The sequence below is a fragment of the Leopardus geoffroyi genome, chromosome A1, assembly GCF_018350155.1.
Source record: "Leopardus geoffroyi isolate Oge1 chromosome A1, O.geoffroyi_Oge1_pat1.0, whole genome shotgun sequence".
NCBI classification, from domain to species: Eukaryota; Metazoa; Chordata; class Mammalia; order Carnivora; family Felidae; genus Leopardus; species Leopardus geoffroyi.
This window is the reverse complement of record NC_059326.1, coordinates 25,893,809-25,918,960: the sequence shown is the minus strand read 5'-3', so window position 1 is coordinate 25,918,960 and position 25,152 is coordinate 25,893,809. Positions and strand designations below refer to the sequence as shown.

The 25,152-nt window shown below is 39.9% G+C and overlaps 2 protein-coding genes across 7 annotated transcripts in view; one reads left to right on the top strand and one right to left on the bottom strand.

Moving 5' to 3' along the window:
* Positions 1-21,817, bottom strand: part of NUFIP1 (nuclear FMR1 interacting protein 1) — a 39,541-nt gene extending 17,724 nt beyond the window's left edge. Inside the window, exons 1-6 of the mRNA XM_045476950.1 lie at positions 21,351-21,817; positions 19,237-19,319; positions 17,343-17,441; positions 16,499-16,561; positions 15,633-15,709; positions 2,839-2,931 (exon numbers count right to left, since the gene is read on the bottom strand). Of these exons, the coding sequence (XP_045332906.1) occupies positions 2,839-2,931; positions 15,633-15,709; positions 16,499-16,561; positions 17,343-17,441; positions 19,237-19,319; positions 21,351-21,753 (818 nt within the window). The 5' untranslated portion in view covers positions 21,754-21,817. The remainder of the gene's footprint in view (positions 1-2,838; positions 2,932-15,632; positions 15,710-16,498; positions 16,562-17,342; positions 17,442-19,236; positions 19,320-21,350) is intronic.
* Positions 21,818-21,874: 57 nt separating this feature from the next.
* The window catches only part of GPALPP1 (GPALPP motifs containing 1), a 72,125-nt gene continuing 68,847 nt past the window's right edge, over positions 21,875-25,152 (top strand). For all 6 annotated transcript variants that reach the window (XR_006712240.1, XR_006712237.1, XR_006712241.1 and 3 more), the window contains exon 1: positions 21,875-22,063. Coding sequence is in view for 1 of the 6 variants with exons in the window: in XM_045476962.1 (XP_045332918.1) it covers positions 21,976-22,063 (88 nt within the window). In the remaining 5 variants the exon portion in view is untranslated. The remainder of the gene's footprint in view (positions 22,064-25,152) is intronic.

Here is a 25,152-nt window from a genome sequence, read left to right as displayed (position 1 = left end):
GAAAATAGCAAAATGGCTGATAAGCAAATAAAAAGGTGTCCAACATCAGCGGCACCTGGGTGGTTTGGCCAGTTGAACGTCCAACTTTTGATCTGGGCTCAGGTCATGATCCTAGGGTTATGGAACTGAGCCCTGCGTCAGGCTCTGCACTGAGCATGGAGTCTGCTTGAGATTCTCTCTCTCCGCCCCACCCCTCTTCCCTGCTCACGCACTCTTGCTCTCGCTCTCTCTACCTAAAATAAAAATGGTGGGGGGGGGGGGGGTGCCTGAGTGGCTCAGTCAGTTAAGCGTCCAGACTCTTGATTCTGGCTCACTCACGGTTTGTGAGTTCAAGCCCCGTGGTGGTCTCTGCACACCCAGCATGGAGTCTGCTTGGGATTCCCTCTCCAACCCCTCTCCGCCCCTCCCCTACTCACACTCTCTCAAAATAAATCAACTTTTTTTAAAAATAAAAAGTAAAATAAAATAAAAATAAAAATAGGGGCAACATGGGTGGCTCAGTTGGTTGGGCATCTGACTTGATTTCGACTCAGGTCATGATCTCATGGTTCACTGGATTGAGCCCACGTCAGGCTCCATGCTAAGAGCATGAAAGCCTGCTTGGGATTCTCTCTGTCTCTCTGTCTCTCTCTCTCTCTCTCTGCCCCTCCCCCACTCACACACACTCTCTCTTGCTCTGTCCCTCTCAAAATAAATAAACTTAAAAAAATTTTTTCTTAACTTTTAAAAAAGGTGTCCAACATCATTAGTCAAGAGAGAAATGGTATGACATGAGGAAAAGGCGTAAATAAGCATTAGTCAGGAAACAAGGGCAATTAGATACACAATCAGTACGAGAGTACATTGGTACAACCATTATGGAAAACTGTTCGGCTTTACCTATCAAAGCTAAACATACAGATGCCCAATGATCCAGCATATATATGACCAGTGAAAATGAGTACTTATGTTCCCAAAAGACATGTAAAGGAATGTTCGGGGTGCCTGGGTGGTTCAGTTGGTTAAGTCTGACTTCCACTCAGGTCATAATCTCACAGTTCGTGACTTTGAGCCCTGCGTTGGGCTCTGCACTGACAGTGCAAAGCATGCTTGGGATTTTCTCTCTCTCAAAATAAATAAACTTTAAAAATTAAAAAAAAAAAAAGGATGTTCATTAGTAACAGCTTATTCACAATAATCCACACTGGAAACAACCCTAATGTCCAACAGTAGAATGGATATTCTTACAAATGAGTTCTACACAAGAATGAACAGTTTATAGCTACACATAAAATGAATAGCACAAAATAATTCTGAACCATAGAAATCTTACACCAAAGAACATATATTATATGATTTTTATATAAGGTTCCAAGAGCAGGCAAAATAAATCTGTGATGACAGAAATCAGAAGAGAGGTCATCTTTGCGGAGAGGCATCGAACTAGGGAGAGCTTAAGAGAGATTTATGAGATGAAGACATTTTGTGTATTAATCTGTGTGGAGGTTGCACGGATGTATAGGTGTGTGTGTGTATGTGTATAAATCCGAGTTGTACACCTGAGATTTACAGATTTTATTTATACTAAAAATAAACTTTAGCAAAAAAATAAAATGGAAAGAATTTTTTTTTTAATTTTTTTTTTTTTGTTTATTATTTTTGACAGAGAGACAGAGAGCAGCAGGGAAGGGGCAGAGAGGGGGGGAGACACAGAATCGGAAGCAGGCTCCGGGCTCCAAACAGTTAGCACACAGCCCGACGCGGGGCTCGAACTCACGGACCGCGAGATCATGACCTGAGCTGTAGTCAGCCGTCCAACCAACCGAGCCACCCAGGGGGCCCAAAATGGAAACAATTTTGAACAAACTTCTATGAAGGTGAGGGACTGGGGAAAACAGGGCGTCTCATAGACCGCTGGTGGGAGAGCAAGCTATGACAGTTATTTGGCAGTTAACCATTAATACTGCAAATACACATTTTATCTTTTGACTCAGCAAATCCACTTCTAGGAATCCATCCTTAGAAATATTTGTACATGTGTAAAATGTATGTGCAGGCCAAGCATGGCATATTTTTATTCGTAAAAGATTGGTAAAAACTTAAGTACCTGTCAACGGGAAATTAGTTTTAGAAAAGAAAAAAAAAAAAAACAAAAAAAAAACCCTGTGGGTTACCCTTAGGGTTCTATACATCCTTGAAGAATGAGGAGGCTTGTTATTTATTAATATGGGACAATCTCCAAATATATCATTTGGCTAAAAAAGCAAGATATAGAAATAGTGTCAAAAAAGGAGAAAGAAAAAAAAAGACTACTATCTTATGTGCTATATGAAGTATCTCTGGAAGGAAAAATGGGTTGTCTCTGAGAAGGACAACTGTTTAGCTAGGAGACAAAGACAGAAAATACTTATTAACGAGTCTTTGTGAAAACCACGTGAATATGGGGTATTATCTGTTTAAAAATATAATTTAAAGAAATCCTGAAGTTAAAAATTTATAAAAGCAAAGATTTCAGAATCAGAAGTGTAGAAATTTTCAGATTTTGGTGTATGCTCATTTATTAATTTTCAGCATACTCGTTTAAAATAAGCACTGAGTTCGGGTGCCTGGGTGGCTCAGTCTGTTGAGCCCCCGACTCTTGATTTTGGCACAGGTTATGACCTCATGGTTTGTGAGTTCAAGACCCGTGTCTGGCTCTGTACTGAGAGTATGGAGTCTGCTTGGGATTCTCTCCTCCCCCTGCCCCTCCCTGGCTTGTGCACATGCAGGCACGCTCTCTCTCTCAAAATAAAGAAATAAACATTTAAAAAAATAAAATAAAATAAGCATTGAGAATGCAAGCGATTTTAAGGAACTTACCCATACTGTGTTGTTGTCAAAACTGCTCCTCTCTTTTCCTTTTCAAGTTTTAATTTTTTCTTTCTTTCAATATTGGCCAGAGTCGGGTAGTTTCTAGAAAACAATAAAAACCAATTATAAAAGGGCTTTTAGAGTACAAATTTAATTATCTAATCAAGCAATTACTGCATTTAGCAATTTGTTCATTTAATAACTAATACAATAAATCATTTTAAACCTTTAATTCTTTCTAGAATTTTTTAAGGGAAAAAAAGTAGACTGTGACAATGCTACTCAAGTAGACCAGCTGTCAGTCCACAAACTGTCACCAGTCAATGAGTAGATAAGGAGCTTATACTAGAATTTGAATTAAATATATCATAAAATGTGCTCAAACTGATATAGTTCATTTATTTGCCATTTATCCATAAATACTATTTAAAAAATGTAAGTCTAGGGGCGCCTGGGTGGCGCAGTCGGTTAAGCGTCCGACTTCAGCCAGGTCACGATCTCGCGGTCCGTGAGTTCGAGCCCCACGTCGGACTCCAGGCTGATGGCTCGGAGCCTGGAGCCTGTCTCCGATTCTGTGTCTCCCTCTCTCTCTGCCCCTCCCCCGCTCATGCTCTGTCTCTCTCTGTCCCAAAAATAAAAATAAACGTTGAAAAAATAAATAAATAAAATAAAATAAATAAAAAATGTAAGTCTATGCAATTACTTATGCAAATACATACTAGGTACACCCAAAGTTACCAAAATGAGGAAGAAACAGTTCTCAAAAAAAGATAGGAAAAGCACACAAATAGCTATTACAAAGGGCAAAATATAATAAAAGTACCCCAAAGAGGTACAAAGACTGCGCGGGAGGAAATGATCATATCCAGCAGGAGAAATCCAGAAGAAAGATGAAAGAAATTAGTCTTACATGGTGTTAATAAACAGAAATCAGATGGAAAAGCTTCAGTGTTCTAAGCAGAATAAACAATACAAACAAACCAAAGCCTCAGAAGGTGTGCAAGATATCCAGGGAATGGCAAGTGGTTCATTTTGTACGAAACAGTTACAAGCAATCAGACAGAAAGGGAGGCTGAGGCCATTAAATGTGCCTTGAAACCAGACTAGAAAGTTTATATTTATTTCAGTGACAATAGGGAGCCACGGAAAGTTATGAACAGGGAGAGCTATGTGTAAGGCAGGGATTAAGATTAAATCTGACAGCAATGTGCAAGATGAATTGCTCTGACAAAGCTTTCTTTGTTCCTTGACACAGTCGTGTGGAGATGCAAACTCTGGTGGTGAGGGGAACAGATCTTAGGAGTATAAAAAAAGCACAGACAGAGGGGGAACACAGCTCTCTACCACTCAGCTTGGCTGGTCATAAGAGTAAATATTTTAAGAAATATCAACAAATTGTGTTCTGCCATTGTTTCTAGGACATTGTTTCCACCCCCAACTTCCCTTTTTTTTTTTTTTTTGTTTTTTGTTTTGTTTTTTAACACCTGCATCACTGATTTGAATGGCACAGACAATATGAAGCCTTTGGGTTGGCCACACTGGAAGATAAGAATGGAAATGACATTGAGTAAGTGGTGAAATAATCAGAAAAAAGGCAATGAATTTCAATGAGGACCGTGCAAAGCAATCTATTCAGCCAAGGAAAGTAAACTCCATAAATAAAAGATGATGAATGTACAAGCTATAAATAAACATAAGAGGAGAAGATCAAGGTCATAGGAGACAAAAATCTGACAGCCAGTCAGCACCATATGACTGGACTTTTGGAAAGCAAACATAATCTAAGGTTATGTGAAATGGAGTCTGGCATATGTACAAGTGTGAAATCTTCCTCTCATGATATTCAAAAGTGGTCAGAAACTCTCAGGGCACTGTGTTCAGTTTTGTGCCCCTACACTGAAAAGGAATGTTGAGGAAAAATAAAACTTGGAAGGGATTCAGAAGAGATTCAAAGATGATTAACAAGATGAAAAAGAAAACCTCTGAAGAAAGATGAAAGGAACTGGAACTATTTGCAGCCTTTAAAAGAGGAAGAGAAATGACAATAAACGCTCTTACAGAAAGGATGGCAGCCAGCTGGTCCCAATCTGAAGACAGAAATACGCAGACGCGGAAATGGTGAGAAAAACGGTGATGACGTTCACAGGCCCCACAGTGTCTAGGCAAGTGACTCACAGCCACTCAACACCCTTCACATCTCCGAAATTCACTTCTTCTTACTATGAATGTTTCTTCAACACTTTTCTTCTGAGTACTGCAGACCCTGACCATGTTGAGCCATACGCCAAGCACTAAAGACTTGGTGCTACAGTGGGCCACGAACAAGCAAACAGAGGCTACCTACGTGCTTCCCAAAGGTAAAGAATGTAAATGTGATAGCAAGGGGATTTTAGGTGAGATCTAAGAAAGAATTCCTTAAGACATCAAGGAGGTTGTGCAAACTCCGATGGTGGAAGTCTTTTAAAACAGCTCACTTTGTTTCTAGCCGATACTAAAGTAACACTTTCCTAAAGGTAACGGCTGTTTTTAATATCCCTTGAAAAGCTGTAAGATTCCATTTTTCAGTGCTTAAATTAATAAAACCCTCTTCCAAATTTATGCCATTCCTATTTACACATTCCCAAAGACTAAAAACTAGGAAAAGCAAGGGCACTAGAAAGCAAGTTATCCAAAAAAAAAGGAAAACCAGAAACACAAGACCTTGTTACATATAGAGCAACATTAATACTGAAACACAAGAATAAGGAAGAGTTTGGAGCTTTGATTTAAAAAGCCATATGCCCTTTTTCCTTCTCCTCCTTCTTTCCTGTCTTCCCTACTCTTTGTCTTCCCCTTGCCTCAGCCTTTAGCCTGCAGTGATGATCCTTAAGCACTGAGGTCGATAAATGGTCAAAACTATGCCAACCGTGATCTCGGCACACATCATTCTGGTCATACTCTGACTCTTTCCTTCTCAAATCACCACCCATTTGTTGACTTTTCCCCTAAGCTTATTCTCTATATAAACACAATCCTTCTTTACTGGCACTGACCCACAACTGCTTCCACACAAGCCATACTACCATATTTTTATTTCAAAGTCTTTCTGGACTTCAAAAAGAGGTAGCATGTTTTAGAAGCAGATCCCCTCTGTTGGAATTCTGAAAGAACTGGGGTTACAACTTAAAAGAATTTCCTCAGCACCAGAGTAACTAGTGAAACATATATCACATAACTACTCCACCTAGTGGACTCCCTGTCTACTGTGAAATATGTTTCAACGTTTCTAGCAAACTTCCACCACTGTTTCCAGATAGAGTCTGTGTTCTAGAGTGCCAAATCACAGCATTTATACCTCAAAGGTCAGGAATTAAGAAAGAATTGCTTCTGGCAGGGGGGGTTGCAGACTATTAGCAGAAAGCCTTAAAGTTGTTTTTTGGTTTTTTATTTTGAGAGAGAGAGTGTGCAGCATGCGTGTGCAAGCAGGGGAGGGGCAGAGAGATAAGGAGAGAGAGCATCCCAGGCAGGCTCCACGCTGTCAGCACAGAGCCTAACGTGGGACTCGATCCCATGAACCGGGAGATCATGACCCGAGCTGAAATCAAGAATTTGACACTCCACCGACTGAGCCACCCACGCACCCCAGAAAGCCTTAAAGTTTTTAAACACAGTGGGCATCTCCAAGTTTGGCTGGATAAAGGAATAAACGTAAAGATGTACCTCCTTTAAAGATAAACCAAATCTTTAGCATTTTCTTCCAACTCTAAAATTCTTACTGTACGAAAATCTTTTACAACGTTTTTTTTTTTTTTTTTTAATTTTTTTTTTCAATGTTTATTTATTTTTGGGACAGAGAGAGACAGAGCATGAACGGGGGAGGGGCAGAGACAGAGGGAGACACAGAATCGGAAACAGGCTCCAGGCTCTGAGCCATCAGCCCAGAGCCCGACGCAGGGCTCGAACTCCCGGACCGCGAGATCGTGACCTGGCTGAAGTCGGACGCTTAACCGACTGCGCCACCCAGGCGCCCCACAACGTTTTTTAACATAGCAATAAATAAAGGCTTTGCCTTCCCTGTATGTCAAAGAATACAATGCCTTCCTCAGAGAGAAGGTAGCACTCAAAAGATAAAATTCAAGACATAAGGATTATTCTGCCACATTGATGTGAAATTTATTCTTTTTAGGCCTTCAAATAACATTTTTTAATAGAGAATGATAGAATTTTAAAACGTAAATATATTTTTATAATTGTTTTTTTTAAAAACTGCTAGTGGAAAGAATATTCACATATTCTTAAGAGATCTATCAAATGTACCAAAAAAGAAATGTTTCCCATGCTTTTTATTAATAAAGTACACTTAGAGAAACAATGTATGAATATTTTCAGAGAAAGAACTTGAGGAACAAGATATGGAATAACCTCAGATGAATCAGCAAGTGCGAAGGGATCATCTCAGAGCACTTTATTATTATTATTTTTAATGTTTTTATTTATTTTTGCGACAGAGAGAGACAGAGCATGAGCAGGGGAGGGGCAGAGAGAGAGGGAGACACAGAATCCGAAGCAGGCTCCCGGCTCTGAGCTGTCAGCACAGAGCCCGATGCGGGGCTCGAACCCACAGACTGTGAGATCATGACCTGAGCCGAAGTCGGATGCTTAACCGACTGAGACACCCAGGCGCCCCACAGAGCACTTTATTAATAAGGCAACATCACAGGTATAAACTTCATCCCAAGTTGTCATCCTCACCCAATATCCTCATTCTCTTTCAACATCTCTAAATTTCACAAATCTGTAACGTCATTTATTCACTCCACAGGTTTACCCATTCCTTTCCCAAGGCATTTCTGTCCACTGTCATGGGACACTTTCAGCCTACATTCTAAAAACTAGAACTATACTCTGTCCCCTCTGCCCCCACCTATCTTACATAAAAATCACCACCAATAAGCATATTAAACACTTGTTCAAGTCCATCCTTTATTCAGGACAGAGCTGCTTCCAAATACCACTTAAGAGGTTTGAAATTAAAAAAAAAAAAAAAGAGTTTTGAAATTCAAGGAGCTTTAAACTTGGCCACCAAGCACCGAGGCAAACACTACAAACTGCCTGTTCTCCCCTCTTCCTTAACAATTTCATTTGGGGATGCTCCACCAACTCTGTCGCCACTAAAAGTGGTCAAGCAACCCACTTATAGCCAATGAGTGCTACGTGGGAGTCTCTTGGTCGGGTCTAAAAACAGAGCTACTGTTCTGCCAACGAAAAGAGGCAAACTCAGCTTTGTGTGTCTTTTGCCTTTTTCTTGTCTTGCCTAGAATGAGGGCTTAATATTTGGATATGCAGGAACCTTCTAGCAGACATGAAGAAAGCCACCTACTAAGGGGCAACAAGCAAGAAAATGTGCCTGATGGTGCTGCTAAGCAGCAGTAGCCCCAGACTTTTTTTTCCACTTGGGAAAAATAGACCTCTTTGTGCTAAGCTAAGATAGTAAGGTTGCTGATCCATTTACTGAAACAGGATCCTAACTGATGTAATCACCAGTGCATCCTAGCCATCCTCTTTGATCCGAATGCTGTCCATGCCCAACTAGGCATATCTGGATTTAAAAACTTGCCTCCTAAAAGCAGTTCCTTATAAAGTTAAACATACGCTTCTTATAAAGTTATACATATGCTTATCCTATGACAAATCAATCCCACTCTCAAGTATTTACCCGAGTCAAAAAAAAAAAAAAAAAAAAAGTCTAAACAAAACAAAGACCTGTACATCAAAGTTTACAAAAGCTTTACTCATAATTGCCAAATACTGGTAACATCCCAATGTCCCTCAGCTGAGAAGTAAATGAACAAACTGTGGTACATCCATACGGTGGAACAGCACAGCAACAGAAAGGGACGAACCACTACCACATACAACAATATAAATGAATCTCAAAGGCACTGTGCTAATAAGCAAGAGTCAGACTCAAAAAGTCACACACCGTATGATTCCATCGACATGATATTCTGCAAAGGCACAAACACATCAACGGGGAACGTATCAGTGGTTGTCAGGGGCTAGAGCTGGGCTAGAAGTTGACCACATCGGACATGAGGGGATGTGGGGGGATAATGGAATAGTTCTATACCTTGACTGTGGTGGTGATCACACGACTGTATACATCTGTCAGAACTATGCATTAAAAAGGATGAATTTCACTGTGTAGACAACATACCTTAAAATCAATGGGGAGGAGAGGTGAGCGGGCACTATACCTCCTATAAGAAGTTTTGTAAAACAAATTAGTAACCCTGCCTGCCTTCCAAAGATTCCAAGTACACCTTAACCAGTCATTATTATCCCTACATGGCTAAAATTTAGCCTTTAGTTGCCTGTGGTCTCATGGTCACCTCACATATATTTATCCTAGAGCTCATATTAGGTTAAGAGTCTGAAAGGCAAGTGTCTACTGCTTTAAGTTTTTGGTGACCTCAGCCACATACAATGTTTGCCTTTTGAAATACTGAATGTTTCTAATTTTTAAGCTAACCGATTGTCAAGAAGTTAGTCAAACATACGTTAACATAAATTCAAAGGGTACTAGGATTTCTTGCTACCATTAGAAAGTCAAACTAGCCTTCTACTAGGGATTTTACACAGGCTACCTAAGCTGGTTTTCATCTTCAAAGGCTAAAGCATTTTTCACACAAAACCACAAGGGGGCAGAGTTCATATGCATGTGGGGAAAGCTACTTTAGAAAAGAAATGCATTCAGACACACATCAATTTGGCTGGTCTAGTGATGGTCTGTCCTATGTGGTGAGAATTTAATGTTCAAAACCACAGCAGTTTAAGTACTATTAGCTATTATTACTGGCTTCCAACCACAATTATTAATCAGATCAACACATTTCTGCCCAATTTCTTTAAAAACGACAAAGGTAAAAAAATAAACAAATAAAAACGACAAAGGTATGGTTTAAAACAGGAATTAAAAATATGAATCTCAGGGGCGCCTGGGTGGCGCAGTCGGTTAAGCGTCCGACTTCAGCCAGGTCACGATCTCGCGGTTCCAGGAGTTCGAGCCCCGCGTCAGGCTCTGGGCTGATGGCTCAGAGCCTGGAGCCTGTTTCTGATTCTGTGTCTCCCTCTCTCTCTGCCCCTCCCCCATTCATGCTCTGTCTCTCTCTGTCCCAAAAATAAATAAACGTTGAAAAAAAATTATAAAAAAAAAAAAAATATATATGAATCTCAGCAAAATTTCTACAAACACTTACTTGGATATACCATAAGAGAATTACACCCATAATAAAAACATTTTCCAGTCCCATAAACATATACCAACATTTACAAACATCCCTTAGATCTATGGCACCAGGAGGTAAAACAGCCACATATTTATATTTCTAAAGACTATAATTTAGTTTTTTTTTTTTTTAAAGACACATATGCAAAGAAGTTCATTAATAGGATCATAAGGGACATCTGTATTAAAGTGGCAGACAGAAAAGGACAAGATAGTCCTCTAGCCAGATGGGGGGGAAAAAAAGCCCTCAAGAGGCAGGATTTAGCTGGCCTAAGGGCAAAACTCAAAGATAGAGTAGGTAAGATTTTTCTAGAAGTAACCGCATGAGCAAAACTGAAGCTGAAAGGCCAGAAAACCTGTTTGGGAGATGCTTAGTAACAGGTCTTGCCAGGACAAAGAGCTCCTAGGAGCAAGAAATGTGGAAATAATCAGAAAATGCATGTTAAGCCCACATTACAGAATCCTGACTGCCACTTTTAAGGAGCTGTTTTTACTGGCATCTTTGTTGGCTAAACTAAATAAAATCAGTTTAACAAATTTATTGAAATTTTATTCTACATAGTCACCTATATAACCAAGAAATGTATGCCTATTGAACATCTAATTTTGCACAACAAGGAACAAATACTAAGAAAATGACCCAGCCTTCTCATCAGTTAAGTCAGTTCCTTGCAGAGAACACTTCAACGGTGTGATTTTCTTGAACAGTGCTCAGCACCTGAGCCAGAGCTGACATTTTTGCCAGGTGGCTACAACGAAGGATGAAGGAATAAGGAGCTGAGATATTAACCAGAGGAGCTGAAGCGAAGGGAAGACAGAGAGGATGATGGAAGAAGAAAGTAAAAGGGGTAAGGGATGGGAGGTCTCAACTAGTCCCAGACCAGGCAGAGGTAACAGAGCTGGATAGAATGGAGGTTATGATCAAAGAGGAGTATGCCCAGGGGAGCCTGGCTGGCTCAGTCAGTACAGCATGTGACTCCTGATTTGGGGTTGTGAGTTCAAGCCCTACATTGGGTGTAGAGATTACTTAAAAAAAAAAAAAAAAAAAAAAAAAAAAAAAACTTTAAAAAAATTAGAAAAGAGGAGTATGCCCAACTTTAAGATTTTCAGGACAAAAAGTCCAGAGAATGACCACAAAAGAGGCTAAAATTGCATGCACAGAGGTGAAGGACACTGGAAATCCGAATATGAAAAGGTACTGAATGAACTATTACAATCTGAGTCTCAAGTCAGGGGAATTCAAAGTACACACACTTCTGTTGGAGCATCAAATATGTCAAGGGCAGGTGGCAAAGGCAGCTGCAACCATCTTGTTAGGAATCACTGGGGAGGGTGTCAGAACTGCAGAGATCTGTGTAGACAGATGGCAGGAAACTCAAAAGGAGAGCGAAGGAGCAATCAATCACCTGTGTCCACATCAAGGAGGCCCTACATGTCACAAAATCAAATACTCACTTTTTGTTCTTGCTTTATCTGACCTTTCCACAGCAAACTACACTGTTACTACTAACCACATCTTCCTTCTTAAAATTCTCTTGTCCACTGGCTTCTGTGACATGTCATGTTCTTAGCTCTCTTCTACCTCTCTGGCTCTCAACTCAGCAGTCTTGTTGGTTTTTATCCTGTTAGGCTGCCTTCTCCTTTCACTCTGTCCTCTCTGTCCTCTCTGTGGAGAATGTCTTTACATTTGTAATTTCATGATTTAAAAATATCTATCTCCAGCCCAGTCCAGTCCAAGTCCCAATATCTATGCAACATCTTCAAGTAAGTATCTCAGAATCTCCTCATGCTGAACAATGTCCAAAATCAGTATCTCCACACCCTCTTCCAGGATTCGCCTCTCAGATTCACCAAGTTCCTGTCTTGTCTCCCCAAAACCTGTTTCCTCCTCTACCTCACATTCTATCACCAAATAGTGCCCATTTATCTCCTAAATGTTCTGTACCCACCTAGTTCTGTCTGTAACACTGCCATCTTTTAAGAGCTTCTATCATCTCTTACCTATAGTCAAGTCCCTTGAATATGCCAGTCCATCTGGAAACTACTCTCTGCCTCCCCTCATCTTTTCCTAGTTAGATCTGAGTTTAGCTCAACTTCCCTTTGTCAAGGAACACTGCACTCCTCCAGACTAGATTGAGGTCCTTCTCTTACAGGCTGAGAAGGAAGGAAGGATTGTGAGAGAGTAAAATAGCTAGACTTGTAGCAGAGAGTCAACGGAGGTGGTGACCATTAATATAATAGTGGTCTAATATTCCCAAAGTTCATATAATGACTCCGTTTATACACTGACTACAGATAAGAGAACCAAAGCTGACAAATCAGAAACTCATCAGACTTTTCCTACTGACTTAAGTGAACTCAAAACTTGAGAGATTCATTGTTACTCTCCTCAAAAGAATTAAACATTTATGAAAGGGGCTGGCACCACTGAGCTACACTAACTTGCAAATGATCAAAGTCAGGGCTAAGTAGTAAGGGGACTATGTTAGTGTTTTAGCAGTCAGGCCATTTCCACCCCATCTAGCAGGATATAATCTTCAACACTGGTAGCATCAGCTCCTGAAAAACTAAATATCAGACAGAAAGCGGAGTTAACTCCTCTTGTTTTACTATTCCTCTGTGTAAAATAATCAGAAAAACATTAAACCAGGTGATTAAAACGAAGAAGCAAAACAAAACAAACAAACAAAAAACAACAAAAAAACCATATACTTGATAAAATGCTTCAAAATTCTTCACCAACTCAAACTACATCATGGTCCTGACTACTTTGACAATGCAACTGGCTCCCTCATGCCAAGACTGGGTCTTCCTACTCTGTACCACTTAACACGAATTCAATCAACAACAACAACAACAAAAAGAAATTCGATCAACAAGCATTTATCCTCCACATACTAAGCTCCAGGCACAGTGCGAAGTGCAGCAGAATCAAAGACGTCCAAGACTAGGGCCAACTATAACAGAAGGCAACACGCGCTACTGTGGTCGTATTACTAAGCTACGTATTCACAAACGAGGTAGCAAATAGTGCTTTACGTTAGGGCAGGCCATGGACTGGCAGCCAGTCCACACACTGATGCCAGAGTATACGTCAACTCTGTCCCTCAGCAAAATGTTTAGATCAGCTGCCATCTTTTCCCTAGCAAGATTTTCTGAATAATAAAAGTAATGAATAAATTCACATTCTGGTACAAGTTCCTTAACTTGTTACAGACTAGCACTCTGGCAGCACCGAGATAAAGGAAATGAAGATTGAGAAAGAGTGACAAACCAAGTGACATTTAAGACAGTCTTTCAAGATAGTAAGATTCTGCTCAGGAGATAAAGAGAAAAAGGCATTCTAGTATACTGTCTCCGAGAGGCCTAAACTCCTTCGTTTGTGAGCCAAAGATGAGACTGAAATTCTATTAAATCCACCAAGTCCATGCTGAAGTTTAAAAGTGAGACAGTGAGCGCTGTAGAGAGCATAAGATAACTCTGGGGTGTATTTCATTGGAACATTTAGTCACAACCTCACACCGTACCCAAGGCATGTATTAACCCATGGCTACACTCTACTTGCTTAAAGATTCAATTCTTCTGATTATCCCTTCACCCTCTGCATCTCTGCACACTGTATTAATAACCGACACAACTACACACATCTACTAAATTCTATTTGCTCTCAGTTGGCTCTAAATCTTTATGTTTATGCGGGCTTCCCTCAGAATTACCTCCGAAGCTTTAACGGGCAGTAACTAACTTTTTCACCTAATAGTATAACGTCTGGCACAATACTACAGGTAAGTGGATTTAAACTAAAAACTTAAGACCTGAAGGGGATTATGGCAAGTGAAGTAAGTCAGAAAGAGAAAGACAAATACCATATGATCTCACTTATATGTGGAATCTGAAAAATTAAGCAAATTAAATAATAAACAAAAAGTTCCCTATACACATACAGATAACAAACTGATGGTTGCCAGAGGGGAGGTGGGTGGAGGGATGGGTAAAATGAGTGAAGGGGAGTGGGAGATGCAGGCTTCCAAGTATGCAATGACTAAGTCACAGGGCTAAAAGGTACAGCACAGGAATACAGCCAATGGCACTGTAACGGCATTGCATGGTGACAGGTGGCAGCTACACTCTGGTGAGCAAAACATATAAACCTGTTTAATCACTACTTTGTACACCTGAAACTAATATAACATTGTATGTTAACTATGCTCAAATAATAAAAAAAAAAACCAAAAACATGTATTTTAAGAAGTTTAAAAGCGCGACAGTGAGTGCTATATAAAGCGTAAGATAACTCTGGGGTGTGTTTCACTGGGACATCTACTCAACCTCACACCGTACTCAAGGCAGGTATTAACAAAATAATAAAACATGCCATGTCATGTTTTATTGTTTGCTGGGCATCTGATCAAGCTTATCTCACTCATATATCCAAGACTTTAAGGATGATGGTAGTGAGGATAACAAATACCTATAATTTGACTAACATTCTTTTTTTCATAAAGTACACCGTCTCAAATAATTCATTACACATAAAAGTGTTGAATTTAAAAATAAACTAAAACCTTAAATTAAGCTGAACAAAGTAAAAATTTGACCCACCAGTCAAAAGTTTCAAGTATCTTTCTTGACCTTAGAAGAGAACTATCCCCCTTTTCATCTCAGGCTCTCTTCTTTTTTTAATGCCAGAAAAACACTGGTTGACTTAAAAATGCGTCTGAACATTCTAAGAGTTCTGCCTTAGCTTCAGCTTCAGGATGATATTATAGTCCTTTCTGAGAAGACAATAAAACAGTGTCCCACTGGGGTTTTTCATAGAATATCCTAGCTAGACATCTAGTAAATGTTCTTCCTTAATAAGCATAAAGCCCTAAGTCACATGGCCAAATTTCTTAGACATTACTTAAAGGAAAGAATTCCTGGCCTTTTATAATTAAGGATAAACCCGTGTATCATTGTTGTACTCCCTCTACCTAGCATGCTGCAGTCAGTCAACAAATTTTTGCTGGGAAAAAAAAAAAAATCAAAGGAAAAACACAGCAAAGCATTATATATTTTTTTAGTAAGAGTACCCACTCATTACTGCCTCGACATTGAACTTCTGACACAGGGGGCATATAGTAGCTCCCCTCAAAGAGTAGACTACAGTCCCATTATGTAACCAGTCATTTACAAAGAACTCCTATTAGGTTTTCTAAAAACTTATTCAATAGTAGCCTCATATAATATAGCTTACTGTCCTATCCCCTAGCACCAACATCATAAGGGAATTCAATGAATCAAAACTACCCTAATAAAATTGTAATGCTTATATTTGAAACATCAAGTAACAATCTCAAAGTCACTGTATACCAACTCGGAAGAACAGCAAAATTAGTCAGTACTAGTCATTTTCAGATGAATATTTGCAATGTTAAAAAACACCAAATCTCCTTTTTCAAATTACTCATTAGAGCCAGAATGGCCATTATTTGGAAGTACTCAGCCTTGACACAGAAGAAAAAATTACATCACTAGTTCTGAACTCTTGACTCACTTCCTTCTTTCTTCCCTCCATCTTGCAATCTCCTCTGGAGTGTCTAACTTGATCTTCTTCATGCCAGGAGCATGCATCTAGGGAGAAAAAGCCTGATGAACATCAGGAAGCATATTGTACATGTTTGGGTTTTGGGTTTTTTTTAATCTTTTTTTATCTTTAAGCAGGCTCCACGCCCACGTGGGGCTTGAACTCACAACTCTGAGATCAAGAGTCGCACACTCTACTGACTGAGCCAGCCAGGCCTCCTCATATCGTATGTTTCTGACTAAATTTCAATTATGGGGGATAATGGAGACTCTGTATTCAACATTAAATTTACTAGCAGAGACAAATTTAAAACTAAGTAAGCAGGTTTTATCCATCCATATTGTGACTTTCCCTTTAAAGAAAAAGGGATAATTTCTCATGTGTTCAGATTAGTGCAATTGATAAGGAAAAAAGGAGTAATGCACTTTTGGTTACAAAGTAGGTATGTCACCCATATCTCAACTAACATCATGTACCCAAATGAATGACCCATCACCCAAAATTGACTGAGGTAGCTAAAGAAATAATGAATACACAGAACGATTTGAAGCAGCATGGCGTAATAAAGCAAGCAAAGAATTTGTGGTCAAGAAACTCAAGTGCAGGAATCATTCTAAAGCGCTCGGTAAATCTTTTTTTTTTTTTCTTAAATGTTAATTCTGGCCAATATTTATCTATTTCACATAGTGGTCTGTGAAGATAAAACTGAATAATACAAAGTACTCCATGTTACTTATTACTAGGCATGTAAATGAAGAGCTGTGAAGATAACAAATCAATGAATTAAAAAGAACGTGAATTAAAAAAACAAAACAAAAATTCACACAAGAACTTACATTTCTCCAATGGAACTGGACAATCTTCTCATGTGCACTAAAAGAACAATCTACCTCAGGACACTGCAAGAGTTTAAAGAAAAAGACTATTCAATGTTTTCTACGTTAATTTTACCCTACTACTGCATATTCAAACATAATCTCACTGAACTACGTAGTCATCCCATCTATGTGGGATAGACAGCATCCCAAACTATGTCAATAGCAAAATAAAGAGCACTCCAAACCAGGTTGTATTTAAAAAGGAATGACATTCTCAAAGCATATAGTACAGTAACACACATCATTTACTTCTCTACTTAGTATATACATGACATCGGCAATGTTATAAAATTTTCTTAACTCCTAAAGTTGAAGAGGCATTCCTATAAACTGAAAAAGAACCTTTCCAAATTAAGAGCATTTTTTTTAAAGTACTTAATAAGGTCCAGACCAACCTTAGAGAGTGATGGGCCATGGCAAATTACACAGTGTGATTAAATGGTCAAGGGCAGCCTTAAAGGGGAAAAAACACACAAAGGTACAAAGAGCAACTGGGGTGAGGCCCAGCACTCTTACCAAGCAGAGGAGGTGAGCACTCACAGTTGTCAGACCTCCTTTCTTTACTGCCATCTTGCCTCTTCCTGAAGCGGTAGGCTCCCCACCCTCCAACTCCCAGGGTCCCTATCTCAATGTGTCAAGACATCAAATGACATTTCTATGAAAACGTCCCTATCTCAATGTGTCAAGACATCAAATGACATTTCTATGAAAACTATAAACTTTTAAGGAAAAAAGGCTCAGAATTTCTACCAAATAGACTCATTGTGTTAAAGACACTTCAGGGCAACCAAGAAAAACCTACTTTTGTATGTTCAGACATGTGTTTATCATACTTCTCTTGATTTTTAAAACCACGATCACAGGTATCACAAAAACAGTGAAAAACTGGTTCCTTTCTTTTCTGCAAACAAAAACAAGCATTAGATTTTTGATAAAAAATGTTTACTCAATGATGAAAATATAACTATCCTCTCAGTAGTATGTACTTTCTCACATAATCCCTGTATGTGGGGAAAACTTCTGAATACGTTTCTAATGAAAGGATAATTCTGTTTTGTTTTCTATAGGAAATATATTAGGAAAAACAAGCATTATAAAAAAAATTGCTAAATCTGAGTAGAATATAAACCGCGAGTAGATCAAATTGGTAATCTAATTAAGGGCACAGCATATGTCAAAATGGTCTAATCAATACTCATGGTAAAACAGCATTTTGGGGCACCTGGGTGGCTCAGCTGGTTAAACGTCTGACTTCAGCTCAGGTCACGATTTTGAGGTTCATGGGTTCGAGCCCTGCATCGGATTCTGTGCTGACAACTCAGACCCTAGAGCCTGCTTCAGATTCTTTGTCTCCCTCCCTCTCTGCCTCTCCCCCACTCACACTCTAGCTCTCTGTCTCTCAAAGATGAATAAATGTTAAAAATAAAAAAATTAAAAACAAAACAGCATTTCAACTTCTAGGAAAAACAACTATATCAGATTTTTTTAACCCCAAAAAAGAATCACTTAGTAAAGGTCAGTTACTTATTCCCAATTTGCTATTTTTATTCTTAAATTTAAAACGAAAAAATTATTTACAATGAGACTAGGAAATGGCCTTCTATTGTTTAACATTGGGATTATGTTAATATACTTGTACAATATTTTATTAGTATTAGCTATACAGTTTTCATGTAAAAATGAGGAATACTAATTTCATGCTGTAGACTTTATTCGACTCATTCTAAACTAATGACATTATTTGTTTTCCAGATTTTATTTTTAAGTAATCACCACACCCAACACGGGGTTCAAACTTACAACCCCAAGATCAAGAGTCACATGCTCTACCAACTGAGCCAGTCAGATGCCCTGACACTAATTAATGCACATCTTTAAAACAGACCAGATTTATAAATTTCCTCAGAAAGCAGCCTATTTTAAGATTTGGTCCCTGAAGCATAACAAAGAGTTGATCCTGATTTTTAAAAAACAATAACTTTGTCCCTAAAAATGATAAATATCTACTACTGAAAAGAATTGAAGCAGTACAATGAATTAAGATAAACAAATAAATAAGGTAACAATAATAACACAAAAAAATCTTGCGCGAACAATTTCAGACATGACTTCAGGCACAGAGGATAAACTAAATATAAACTATTTTAAATTAACATTAAATTTAATTGATTTTGACACAAGAAGAAGAAACTGCTCTTTTTTCAACCACAGAAGTATTTTTTCCTAAAAGATCCCTGTGTCAATAAGAAAAAGATAATGAAAAATAAAGAGTTTATGTCATTATAATTTGTTCCTAACTCCATACTTTCAATTTTATAAGAGAAAGTTTGGACTTCTGTTCTTCTCCCTAAATTCCATCCTTCCCCTTCCAATTTGCTAATATATAAATATCTAGTTCACCAAGGTTTAATAACATTTATATTTACTCATAATCACAATTCTGTTATATTTATTTTTGAAAATATATTGAAATGAATTCAACGTTTTCTCTTTCTACAATTTCTCCATTTACTTCTCAAAAAGATTTTGCTTAAAGTTTTTACTTAAGGCTAAGATCTTTAAAGATCCTATTATAGCAAGGCCCCACTGTGTCAATAATGGATGCAAAACACTGAAACAGTTATGTTAGAAACGCAAGGCATGAAACAGTGACATAGGAACCGAAGTGTCCCATTCAAGAATATCTTTAAAAATACCTTTTTCTTCTGTTTTCTACTGGGAGGGAAGTTGACGTCAGTGAACTTTGCGTCATATTTTCGTGGAAAATAAGAACGCTTAACTAAGAAACAAAAAGAAATCCATAAATATTTGCAACTATACATTTTTTTAAATTTGTATTTGCTCTATCATGTCACAAATACTTGGGTAGAAACTACCTCTTCTAGGAAGAAAAGTAGTTCAAGCAAACTAACAAAGATTAAGACTAGTCTACCAAATAAATATTTTTCAAATGAACACATAATTGGTAAGATTAGATGTCCATACAATGCTTCAAAGGCATCAAAGAAAGGAATGGCTACTCTAACCTTGATGACATTTCTTGTTATTTCAAACATTAGAAATGTAAACAATACTATCCCAATACAGCTTTTCAGCATCAATTTTATACCAGGAAAACAACCTTGTGAAATACATTTTCTCTCAAATTCTTTCCCTTCTTATGGCTGTGATCCAGCTCTGAAACCCTGATCCTTCACCTAGATTACTTTGACAGCCTCCCAGACTGTCTTCCAGTTCCTAAGCCCTCTCTTCCAATAGACACTGTGCACTGACACCACCAAAAAATAATCCTCCAATGGTCACAAGCTTGCTGGAAAATCTACGAATGACTTCCCAGAATCCTTCAAAGAGACGCCGGTATATTTTCTCATGCTACTCTTCCCCCATACCCTCCACTTACTCGGCTTCAGTCGCAACAGAAAGTGCAATCTTTAGAACTCACCTTGTACTCACACCTCTTCGCCCCAACTTACAAAAGTATCTCTTCCAAAATCCTAAACATCTCCCAAGACACTTCTTCCAAAAACTTTCCCCAACTTCCTCCACACTCTGAAATCACCTTTCATATGCCTCCAGCACCAGTCATGCTGTGTTGTGGTTATTATTTACGAACCCATCTCACCTGTCTCAGGACCGTCTTAGGCGCCTTCATATTCCCAGCATTTGGCACACAGTAAAAGCTGATTTGGCATCAAGTTAATGTAAAATAATCTTAGGCAGAGTTGGAGAAGGTTTTAAGTAAACAATCTCATGGCTTTAAATATGATCTGTATGCAGATGACACCCAAATTCACAGTTCTAGCCACAAATCTCCCCTGAAAGCACAAACTAACAGCTTATTTGATATATCTTCTTGACACGTATTCCAAACTGAACTCCTGGTCTTTCTTCCAAATCTGTTCAATCCACATCTTTCTGCTTGACTGGCAAAAAACTAAGTTATTCTTGTCTTGAGTTTACCTCACAGCCTGCAAATCGTGTTGGCCCAAACCTACCTTCAAAACAGATCCAGAATCCAACACTTCTCATCACCTCCCGAGCTCCGCCCTGGTCCAAGTCCCCAGTATCTCTCACTTGGATAACTGCAATAGCTTCCTAATTCATCTCCTTTTAAGTCAATTCCCATGAGTAGCCACATTAATCCTTCTAAAACATAAATTATGCCACTCCCCCGCACTATCCTTATCACAAGAGTAAAAAGTCAAAATCCCATCGTCTACAAGGCCCTAGCAGGTCTGTCCTCTTCCCCAGTCTTCTACAATTCGACCCCAGGATTGCTCGCCTCTAGCCACAGTGGCTTCCATTCTGATCTATAGCACCTGCCTCAAGCTCTTTGCACTTGCAGTTCATTCTGCCTGCATCCGTATTCCCCCAGCAGCGGTCCCCATAGCTCTGATCACTCACCTCCTTGAAGTCTCTGCTCAAATGTCACCTTCATTATGACTGACACTGACAATTACACCAGAACTACCTATCACCTTCTTTGCTTTCTCTCTCTAGGTGGCACTCACTGTCTTCTAATACACACTGCTTTTTTTTTTTTTTAATTCTGTCTCCACCAGGAAATGTTAAGCTACATAAAAATAAGGATTTTTCTATGTTTCGTTCACTACTATATTCCCAGTTCCTCAGCGGCTAAACAGACTGAACAATCAGAGCAAACATTCCGGTCGAACAAATTGTGAGACCTTAACTGACCAGACCCCCAAGAGTGCAGGGCAGAATCAAAAGTAGAGAAAGGGAAAAGTGGGAAAGGGAAGAAGGGAAGAAGAAAAGCAAAGGGGCGGTAAGGAAAGGAGTAATAGCCTACCCGGAGTGTTCTGATATCCAGGAAAAACACCAGGAGACTGTCTCCAGTACCACGATGTAGAAGCCTGGAAATTCCAGGAAGGCTGGCCGTTGAGTTGAGGCTGAGAATCAAGGGGGGACTGGGCGTCGAAGGGAGGCTGCGCCCCGGGAAGAATCTGGGCGTCGAAGGGAGGAGGCGCCTCGGGGAGAACCTGGGCTTCCTGGGGGTGCTGCTCCCCTGAGGAAGGCTCTGACCCTCGTACGGGAGGCGACGACGAAGGCGGTGGTGGCGGCGGCAGCATTGCCCAGAACATCCAGTTGTCGGACAGTGAAGCAGTGTCTCTCAGAGGCCCCAACGTGGGGGTCAGCTCGGATGCTGGAAGCCACCCGTTAGAAGTCACGAAATCACCAGCAGGCTCAGCCATGCCTCCAGCCAGGTAGGGAACCTAGCACGCGAATATGGAGCAAGCTTTATGCGTCACTTCCGGTCTCGTGAATTACAGGACTCTGCCAACCACGGGCTGCAACGTCATTGGTCGGCGCCGGAAAAACTTCCTGCCGTTTGCGGCGGATCCCGGGCTGCCTTTTGGGTAGGTTTGACGCTGCGTGGATAGGGTTGTAGGCTAGACCGGTGTCCGCCACCGCGGATGGCGAGGGATCTGATCGGGCCGGCGCTGCCGCCCGGCTTCAAGGCTCGCGGGACAGCAGAGGACGAGGAGCGAGACCCCAGCCCTGGTAAGCGGCCGGCGTGTACGCTGCCCGCCAGGCCTGTCCGCCCCTTTTCTGGCCCGGCCCCACTCTCGGAATTGAGATCTAAGGCCTGAAACGGTGGAGCAGTGGCAAGTGGGCGAGGAGGACCGGAGCTAACTTTGCTTCTCTAGCGGTAGCGGGGAGGTGGCGCTGGAACGGGGCGAGCGGGGGGGAATGGTAATCATTGTAATGAAGATGTATTCCCATTTAACGGTTAACGGGCCGGACCCTGTGCTAAACGATCGATACACATTGTCATTTAATCCTCCTAGAAACCGTATGAAGTAAAGATGATCATTTCCATGTTAAAAACGGGAACACTGAAGCCCAGGCTGTTGCCCGTATCACACGGCTGGTAAATGGTGGAGCCCAATTTAGAACACAGCCAGTGCTCCTAACCTCTGTGCCATATTGCCTTCTGACGAGCAGTGCTCATGGCTCTTGCAGGGGATGCTTTGCTCCTTAGCCCCCGACCTGCCTTCCTAGCCTCTCCTCCTGTCATTGTACCTGACACACACAGTCCAGTATTGAACTAGTTCAGTACTGCGCAGTTTCTAAATTCTCTAGGAGCTTTCTGGCCCCACTCTGCATTTTTTGACATACCTGACGAACTCCTACCCCATCCTCCGAGGCCCAACTTCAGTGTCAGTGAAGGCTTCAGTGAAGCATTTCCAAACTCTCCCAAGCATTGTCACGCCCTCTTTTTCCCGCACAGTGTTTTCTTCCACTTAATTACATCATATATTTAATACACTTTTTTGAATAACTTGTCAGCATATCTGCTTGCACCATTGTGGTATGGTCTTCTAGCCTTAATACAGAGTGGGCACTTTGTATTTGCCAAATAAATGCTTTATAGACTCTTCATGCATTTCTATCTCCTTTAATGTTTGCTCTACCTTTTAGTGAATACATGTTGCATTCCTTTTGAAATTTTTGGATCACTGGATATGTCTACATTCAGCTTTAGTACATACTGCTAAAATCAGTCTTTTGTTCATTTTTCCACTGATCTGTCTTTCCTTACTGGCCTGTTGAGTTCTTTGTTGTTTTTATTGTTGTTGAGTTCTTTATGTAGCCTGGACAAGTCATTTTTTCAGTTATGCATGTTGCAAATATCTCCTCTAATTCTGTGGCTTGCCTTTTCCCTCTCATTTGTATGTGTTGATGAACAGAAGTTTTTAATTTCAGTACATTCTGATTTTTAGTTTTTCTTCTTTTACGGTTAGAGCTTTTTGTACCCTATTTAAGTAGTCTTTGCCTCTTCTGAGGTTACAGAGTTACTCTCCTTTGTTTTATCCTGCAAGCATTACTGTTTTATCTTTCACGTTTATATTTGCAGTCCATCTGGAGTTGATACTTGTATATGGTGTGAGGTAGGGGTGAAGATTTATTTTTTTCCTCACAGGTTTCTAATTGATCCATCACCCTCCCTTCCATACTGCACTGTAATGTCACTTTCTTTGTAAATCGTGTGACCACAAATGTGCATCTAGTTTTTTTCTTTTTCATTCTGGTAGAATACACCTAACATTTATTACCATCTTAACCACCTTTAAGCGCACAGTTCATCACTAAGTACATTGACATTGTGCAACCATCACCACTATCCATTTCCAGAATGCTTTTCTTCTTGCAAAATTGAAATTCTGTACTCATTAAACAGTAAGTCCCTGTTCCCGTTCCCATTTCCCCCAGTTCCTGGAAGCCACCATTCTACTTTCTGTCTCTGTAAATTTAACTACTCTAGGTCTCTCAGATAAGTGGAATCATACAGTACCTATTTTCTTGTGACTGGCATTTTCACTTAACGTAATGTCTTTGGAGTTCATCCATGTTGTAGCATGCACCAGAATTGCTCTCAGGTGGGGGATTCTTGAACCCAGTCTGATATCTGTCCTGTGTTCCTCACACTCAGCTACCCTCCTGAAAGAGATCACTGAGTTTGGAAGAGGGAGTGAGCACACAGGTCTGAGATGGAACAAATTAACTTTACTCAAATACCTTGGAATATTGAATGCGGGAAATGTCCCCTGAGATCATGTCATTAGAAAACTCGGGGAGAGGGGTGTGGAGATGTTTTCTCAAGACCAGTCCACGTACTCCAGATGCTGCCTTGTGGAAAATAGGTGGAGGCTTCGCTATTTTGACTCCAACTTTAGACTCTGCAATGACCATCACCTCCACGAATTTCAGCTGCATTTCTAATCACACACTGGACTCTGTTCTAACTCTGAAAACTTAAATTCAAGTTTCTTTCTCAGCAAGAACCCCTTATCATTCTCATTCAGTTATTCTTGTTAGACTTTGTTGTTGTTGTTGTTGTTGTTGTTGTTGTTGTTGTTGTTGTTTAACCTCATTGAGTTCTGCAGACCCTGCCTTCTATCCTTTTTGGCCTCCTCCTTTTAATTGCTTCTGCCCCTATTTGACTTAGACCTCACAGTCCATCAGTTCATCCATTCTCTTGCAATGTTTTCAGCTGCCTTACCCATTCAGTATTCTGTTAAACTCATCTAGCAAAAACCCAGCTCTAGATCATTCCAAATGTTTACCTTCTCATGAGCCTACATCCAGCCTTCCAAATGCTGCTAGAAAAAACTTCACAGCTCCACAGGCTAATGTTACGAAAAATTACAGTCTCCTCCCTAATTGGGTTCTCAGCTATGCCCAGCAGTCCTCGGACAGTTTCCCCATGCAGTTCTCTCCCTAATCTCAACCATGGTTTTTTAAAAGCCTCTTTTTCTTCCTCAGACTGTCTTTCCCTCTACTTCCCTGGAAGAGTAAATGCCATCTTAAAAGAACTAACTCTGTTTTCTGCACTATGCCTGAAAACTTCCCTGAATCTTTGCTCAGCTTTTTTGTCTTCCCTGTGATTACAATAGAAAAGGTGCACTACCTTCTTCTAAGGCTAGTCCTTCCATTTTTAATCTGAATCCCTTCCCCTATTTGTTTTGTGCACAAAACAGGAACAAATGAGATAAAAGTTCATAATAAGTAATAGCGAGTGCTGGGAAGATGTATAGTGTAAGAAAATATAAAATGTATACTTTTATAAAAATATAAAATAAAGTATA